The 8,226-nt window shown below is 34.6% G+C and overlaps 1 protein-coding gene across 15 annotated transcripts in view; it reads right to left on the bottom strand.

The window, feature by feature from the left end:
- ncam1 (neural cell adhesion molecule 1) overlaps window positions 1-8,226 on the bottom strand; it is a 114,486-nt gene that overhangs the window by 43,501 nt on the left and 62,759 nt on the right. For all 15 annotated transcript variants that reach the window (XM_015383574.1, XM_015383565.1, XM_015383547.1 and 12 more), the window contains exons 4-6: window positions 7,952-8,095; window positions 5,026-5,163; window positions 3,646-3,763 (exon numbers count right to left, since the gene is read on the bottom strand). In XM_015383574.1, the coding sequence (XP_015239060.1) occupies window positions 3,646-3,763; window positions 5,026-5,163; window positions 7,952-8,095 (400 nt within the window). The remainder of the gene's footprint in view (window positions 1-3,645; window positions 3,764-5,025; window positions 5,164-7,951; window positions 8,096-8,226) is intronic.

Genomic DNA, 8,226 nt, shown 5'->3' with positions numbered 1-8,226 from the left:
ATATATATATATATATATATATATATATATATATTTTTTTTTTTTTTTTTTTTTAATAAATCCCAGCTGTGCGCTAAAGGAACCACTTTAAGTCTGGCCCACCACACCCGAACATTCAGCCACACGTGTCCCATACAAAGCACCACATGCAGGTCATTTTGAAAATAAATGAGCCAGTTGAATAATGTTATTCCAAAGTTAGCATGGGCAATTAAAAGGTGAGCCTGCAAAAAATAAAAATGCAGTTTAACTATAGCAAAAATAGATGTTAAATAAAGTGGATAGTCCAATAAATATGTTTGGTAGCCAGAGTAGTGGCGGGAAAAAATAAAAAGTGTTATTAATTTCAGCAAAGTCTGAAATTAGCTGACCTTATTAGCACTGTCATTAAAAACTGCAGGCAGGATTTTGCTTTGGTGTGGATGTGGGTATAATATCTCATCATTTTTGGATAAATTCAAAGAATTATTTGCTCCTAAAAGTTGCTTCAGGCAGAGAGTTCGTAATTGTTGATGTTTAACAGCCAGTTGCAAAGAACCACAGAGTGGTTAACAGCTGTAATGAACTAAAATCTTAAATAAACTGTGCCCTGAAACTGTGTTAATTTTTCACCCTTTTAAATAAATCATTTTCATGGAACTATATTTTCAAATGTATCTCAAGTCTTATATATAAAATGGAACATGAGTTGTCCATATTCCTTTAGTAGAGTCCTTCAAGCCACCCTTCAGTTCTTCTCTACATTGTTGTGCACACTGATCTAGTGGGTATGGCTGGTTAGTCTGGACTGATTTCTGCACATAGATTCAAGAGCAATGCTCTACAGGAGGCTTCCTCAGTTATGGTCCTCTAGGTTCGGTGTCTTGCACCTTATAGGTATATCTGCTTCAACACACCTGAGTCAAATAATAGGGTCATTGAGATTCTGGAAAACTTGCCTGCATGCTGATGAGGTAAATCAGCAATTTGATTCAGGTGTGGTAAAGAGACACATCTAGAATGTGGAGGACACCAGACAAGCCTGGTTTGCGGTGTCTGATTGGCTCACTTGCTGTCTTTTTCATGGGTCAAAAATATTGGTGATCTCTGACAATTTGTTTCCTCCTAATTCTCCAGATTGTAATGTCTTTCATTAGAGCCGAGTGTATAACATACTATTACGCACGGGTGTCCCTTCTGTATTAAAATGTTTACAGCACTCAGTATTAATACCTTACACCTTTTAAAAGCTATGTGTTGATTTGTGGTACGACTCACTCTGTTGATCACTGGGGAAGGGAATGTGATGGTGAGAAAACAAACATTTCTCGCACTTTATTAAGGATTTGAGCTGCTTTTTTATTCCTTGTCCTTGTGTATACAGCAGTTGTGGTTCATCAGTGCAAGCACGAATTACAAAGCGATATCAGATCCTTATGATGACATCACTCTATGATAAATGTTCTATATACCGTAAATTTAAACTGAACACCTCAGAGAACCTAACCTGGCTTCAATCCTAACCCTTTCCCTCAGAATTATTAAGTGTAATCATTTTCAATATAAGAGGAAGAACAATCAGGTTTGAAAGCAGAAGAAACAATACAGTTAATTTCTGGCTTGAACAGATTGCTAAAGCATGAAATCAACAGGCAGACCAACAAGACATGGATGTTTTAATGAACAAATAAATTAGCAATTTAGAGTCGTTTTGACTTTTGCAAGTTCTAAATATAAAACACCTGATTACGTTGTCAGGTCTAAATAATAATAACTGTCTAAGAAGGATTGTGTTGCATTGTATAACTAGCTTTAGCTGCAAATTATTTTTTTATGTTTTAGCCAAAAAAGTCAGTCTTAAACTGCTATTTATATTCTAATCATCTTCCATTCATGTTTCACATTTCGCATTGGATGATAAAAAATTTGCTTTTAATATCTAGAAAGTGAAATAGCTTTATGATTGGTCAGAATAGTCTGATGACAGTTGCAGAGAGAACAGTATGCCCATGCATATCATAGTAACAGGGCAGACCTGGACTGGAGCTGAAATAAACATGTCTGAATGCTTGGAGAAATGTGGTATTTTGAAACTGATTTTTTTTTCTTTTAAGACATTCTCCAAAGTGGTAATTACAGGGAGACTCAGGAGACCACAGGGTGATTATAAGCATTTGATGTAGCACCAGTTTATGTCTCCACACTGATGCTCAGAAAACTGATTCCCTTCTCCAGGCTAAATAAATCACAACATGCAGCATTTTGTTAAATCGGTGGCAACAATGAGCTTCCAAAATCAGACCATTCTTCGGGGATGGATACTGTGTTAGACATTTGTGTTCTAGTTTAATGTGCAAATGTAGCCTCATCATTTTTTTAGCAAGTTTCTGATGCATTATCAGCTGCGTGTGATCTTTTTTCCCGGTGCTTTTACTGTACATACTTTAACATAGAAAGGAATAAAACTGTCAGCATCTACAAGCCAGAGCACAACTAAAAAGTAAATGCGTAAAAATGAAGTTATATGCCAATTATAAGCTTCCCCTTTTGCATCCTCTATTTGATTATGCCTCCTAATCTTAGCCTGACTTAATCTTCATCTTAATATTTTTCCCTACTTTGCAATCTGTACAGTTTCTTAAGCTAATTAAATGAAAGTTGTTAAATTTAAGCTAGTTTTTTTTTTTTTTTTTTTGCTTTATCTTGTCATGTTACAGAACCGGTACTTTGTCACAAATACTTGTAATCTAGAGGAGGTGTTGTTTTCTGACCTTCTATTTGTCAGTATTTGAAAGCTGGTTTTGTGCTTCACTGAAGTTTTTAATAGAATGCTGGTCCTCTCTACCAGCGCCAGTATAAAGTGAAACTATCACTAAAACACAGAAAGTGCAGGATTTTTCTGGACTGACTTCACTTTGTGACCCCAGATCTAAATAGTCTGCAGTCATCCGCTCTCTTGGAAACAAGACAAATGGAAAAAAAGTTTAACAAAGCGGAAGCTTTTCAATGGCTGCATTCAGATACACAGATAATGTTGCTGTTGTTGACATGCTGCTTCTTAGATTTCAGTTTACCTTTGATACCCTGTGATTAAGTTTCCTATTGTATTGAAATGAATAAATCATTCATGATCTCAAATGTCCTTCACATACAAAGACATTTTTTATACTTGTATTAAAGTTTTAACACAAATTTGGATTATTTAGATTTACATCAACTCATCAAAATTACGCTATTGCTCTGAATTTTAAGTATAATTATATTTACCTTACTGTTCTTTATGACAATCAATGCATATCAAAAATAAATATAAGGGTTTAGCTTAATGCCTTATAGTTGTTCAGGTGTACAAGCTACTTGATAAAAATTGTGGAACAAGTTTCTGCTTAATTTGAAGCTAACACATTAAACTATTTAAAGAAAATGTACATAAATCCAAACAGAAAAAAAGGATGAAATTAAATAAATTTTAAATCAAAATCCACCAAGAGGGTGAATAATTATGGATTAACGAGATGTTTTTTTGTGTAAAATTTAGGAACACTATTCCTAGATGCAGAAGTATGTGTTAGATGCATTTCTATGCTTTCTAAAAAGACATATACAATATTCATATCTGGAATGAGAAATAATGAATACAGCTCTCCATAAATCTCAGAGATTTACCTTATCCAGGTCACCATGGGTTCTGGGTAGCCGTCAACAGCACAAGTCAAAGTGGCAGGCTGGGCAACATCTGCCGTGGCATTCACCTCTGATTGCCATATTCTGATGGTTGGGAGGACTAATACATACAGAGATTTATAAATGGTTAAACAACAGAAAAAAGAAAGAAATAAAGCTAGATGCATTTATAAACTAATAACTAAATAGATACAGAAAAGGGTAAATCAGAAAGACAATAGAACATGCAATTCAAGCAATGCAGATGTAAGTGATTTAAAAAGTCTGGAAATTACTCGAAAGGGGCTTCCCTTTAACTTTGCCATATCTATAGTGAGAGCAATAATATAAGAGTTTTCAACAATTGGAAATGTGCCAAACAGAGCTAGATGAGGACCCACATTTATCTTTCTACCAGACACAGTGAGTAGGATGTTAAGGGAAATTAAACAATCTCCAAAGCTCCCTATTAGAGGACTGCAGAAAGGTTTCCAGGAGAACTGATATTAATACAATTAAAATGTCAGCTGGTTTTGGCAAAAAAAAGCTAAAGTGGCATCAATTTAATCAAATGGAGTCGGTCAATGTTTAAGGCACTTAAGCTAGAAAGCTGAAATAATTGTTTGGTTTCAGTGTAAACCTGCACAAAATTGCATCATGTCAGCTGTTAGGCAGAGGGGAGGACTTGTGATGCTTTGGGAATGATTTTTCCTAAAGGCTCTATGAACCTGGCTGACAGGGCATTGAAATGAAAACATGGTGAACTCTACCAGAAAACAGAAAATATTATCTTCCTTGTTGATAGAAAAACTCTGTGGCCAAAACAACAAAGAAATAATTCACCAAACATAAAATCAACATTATTCCAAGGCTATCACAGGCTCTATTTTATTGAAAATCAAGAGGGTTGAGCTTAAGATGAGAGTATATGGAAAAATCCACAATGTAGTAGTTTATGTAGTTTTTCTGAGATACATAATGATACTGCAACAAAACATCGGTACATTTTTAAGGCTTTTATCACATCCATAAGTGTGGAGTGTCTTGTAATAATGTATGTAGCTCTAAGCTTGTAAATAGTGTTTTAGATGTAAAAAAAAGCAAGGAAAACAACTTGCAGAATGAGAGACAGAATCAGTCACTCTTACACATTCAGAGCACTAATCCAGTGTTGTTTTGTCTCTCAGACATTGCTGGAAATAAGCTTCATTAGCATAGAATATCTTTGATAAGCAGTTGCTGTGGGCAACTGTGTCTATAATGATACCTAACCCTGTCATTCCCCTTTATATCTATGACTTCTTGTGTATCGGGTTACACCTGACACACAAAAACATGCAGGTAGCAAAAAGGAAATGGAAATGATGTGAAGAGGTTGCTAACCATTCACCACTACGCTGATGGGACGCATATCAATCTCGCCGCGTGACATGAGGCGAGCCTCACACACGTACAAGCCCTCATCTGTCTTCTTTATGCCACGGATTTGAAGGTGGTTGTTGCTCAGTACCTTGAAACGAACTGAAATAAAACAGATGATTAATTAATTGATTATTTGGGGAGTTACTCTGACAAGTTTAAAGTATAACTATCATTGCACAGCAGCCACATATGCCAAAAAAAGCTTTCCTTTCTAGAGCATATTAACCATATATCAAATATGTGAGCTTTAAAAAAAACGTGAAAGTCCAAAACCAGATCCATTCAGTCCTCCTTATTTAAAGTTAATAAAATGATAGTAAAGTGAATAAAAGGATAATAAACAAGTAATAAAGACAATATAGTAAATTAAACCTTTTAATCAAAGAGGCAACAAACATAGTAATTAAACCAAAATATATACTAAGAATAAATTATTTTTATTATTAATAAGCAGATTGGACGACTCATTTATATACATGTAGATAGAAAGATGTAAATAGTTGGATAGACAGACAGACAAGCAGACAGAGACACATATATATAAATTTTAATGTAGATTTCTGTTAATGCATAAAATAAAGGTGTATAGGTAATGAAAACTTACAATTCAGCCTCTTAAAATTTGAATATTTGCTAAGACCTATTTAAAAATAGATACAGTAAAAATGGCCTACAGTATAGTATGTCCTTGTGCTGGATAGTATATGCACTGAATTATTGGTTTAGGCTTCCTGTATACTACTGAAGCAGTGTGGTGTGGCATGGAGATGATCAGGCTTTACTACTTGCCCGTTGTTGGAATTAGGTCTCTTACAGTATTTTGCTCTTGGCATATCTTAAAAATAATTTTATTAGGTTTAATTCTATTAGCTGATTTAGTATATTGACAGCCTAATCATCAAACTAGTTAGAGTCTTACGAGGTGACATCCTACAAGGTAATGTAAACATCTCCATAAAGCTCTTTAGCTGAGAAAAAAATGACATTTCCTCGGATATTGTTGTGCTGATTCGCAATTTGATAAAACACTGTGGACCAACAGCAGCAAATGACATGGCTTCACAAATTTGTCAGTCACAGTGGAAATTTCACATAGGACCTTCTCGCAAAATCTGTTGCTAATTTCCGTAATTTCCAAGTGATAAAGAAAGTATAAATTTTAATCTGAACAGAGGAATTTTCCCCACCAGGCAGCAGTTCACTTGTTTTTCTCCTTTTGCTCAGTTAAGACGATTCAGGAGTGGCTTAAAAACTATACAGGGGTATTCTGTATAGTTCTTAATCTCTCGCAGTGATTCCTTATGATTCTTTTTTTTTTTTTTGCTGAACACATTTTTTATCATATATTTGAATCCAGCACTCAATCTTTGTAGCTTCCATCTATGTGGACCGTGTAAGTGAAAGTTTGCAAATGTCAACTCAGAGGTTTTCCTCATAGTTGCATGAATTTTATTATATTTCTGTATGAAAACTCTTACTGCTTACAGTTATTGCTTATATGTAAATTTAAGTTTTGTACAGAACTAAATTTTAAGATTTTATGGATTCAAATAAATGCCACATAAGCTTTGTGGAGCCAGTCTACATTAGCCATTTTATGAATGTTTAGAAATTAAGTGCATGTTTCAAACAACTATTACTTTTGCTTTTTAAGCATTTATGTGAAAATTGAAGAAGATCAAGCATCTCTTATGTTACTTCCTGTCCATTTGCAAGAGGCAGAATCATTTAGGGCTATTACATAAGTGATGATCTTTAAGGTGGTGCAGATATTTATAGTCGGTGATGTAAGCCTTACAGGAGAACATGTTTACTTGTGAATTTGGTATATGTACACTGTCTGAACACATATCCCTTTTCAAAGGTTTTTCAATCCTCTTGTATGCTGCCCACCTGTAGTGTTGTTACAAAAAGGCAGCTTATAGAGGCTCAAACAGGGCTTACAATAATGATTGCTGCTCAACCCTCTGCAAGGTACAGCTAAAGCCTGATGTTTGAAATGTCCAGTGCTACCAACAGCTCTACAACTTTACAGTTCATATCAATTGATATTATTAACAATTGATATTATGACTTATATTACATGTAAGCATATGCGTATGTGTGTGCTACAAGCTTGAGGCGCATAGCAATATGCCCCAAAGCTGCATGAATATTTTCCCTTTCAAATGAAATATGATCCACATAACTGTCATCGGAACTGNAGTGCTACCAACAGCTCTACAACTTTACAGTTCATATCAATTGATATTATTAACAATTGATATTATGACTTATATTACATGTAAGCATATGCGTACATGTCTACTACAAGCTTGAGGCGCATAGCAATATGCCCCAAAGCTGCATGAATATTTTCCCTTTCAAATGAAATATGATCCACATAACTGTCATCGGAACTGCTCTAGCAACCCACACAAGCATGTGTTATTGTTTTCCAGTAAGCAAAACCAACAGTAACATTATTAAACTGCCAGTGTCAAATAGGAGTAAGACAGTGGATATTATTTTCAAATTCCAGATTAAATTAAATTTTTCCTTTTGAAGCAGAGATAAACCCAGGAGAAGAAAGGCATGAGCGGTAGTGCACAAGCAATTTCCACTTTGTAACACAGGCATATCAGCATACACATAATTAGGTAGCATTTCTTTGGGTGCCAGTATGTGCCTTAAAACATTTCCATTATAGTTTGTCAGCTCTATATGAGGCAAGGAAATTTTCCTAATTATACTAAATTATTTTTTATAGGTTGTATGAGAATATTTTTCCATACTTGAGTTTCACTTCAGAGACAGCTTTACAAGCATCATATGGATAATCGAAGTACTTGATGATTTAAAAGTCCAATGATCCCAACAGAAAACAACAGGAAGTAAAAACACTTACCATCTTTTTCAAACTGTATTTTTGCTCCTTTATATTTCCAAAAAACAGTGGGTGAAGGTGAGCTGGTGACATCACAGACAATGTTTGCATTGTCTCCTTCAGTAAACTCTTGAGGAGATGGAGCATTTGTGAAGGTTATTCTTTCTACGAGAAAAAGTAAAACAAAATTAATCTTAAACTTTTAATAAAAACCAATAGGGAATTCTTCATGGAATAAGAGCAAAGCAGTAAAAACAAAACAATAAACTTTTGAGACTTCAATCTGGATACATTTC

Source organism: Cyprinodon variegatus, unplaced genomic scaffold (assembly GCF_000732505.1).
Source record: "Cyprinodon variegatus isolate N-32 unplaced genomic scaffold, C_variegatus-1.0 Scaffold14, whole genome shotgun sequence".
In the NCBI taxonomy this organism is placed as follows: domain Eukaryota; kingdom Metazoa; phylum Chordata; class Actinopteri; order Cyprinodontiformes; family Cyprinodontidae; genus Cyprinodon; species Cyprinodon variegatus.
This window is presented reverse-complemented; position numbering and strand designations above follow the sequence as displayed.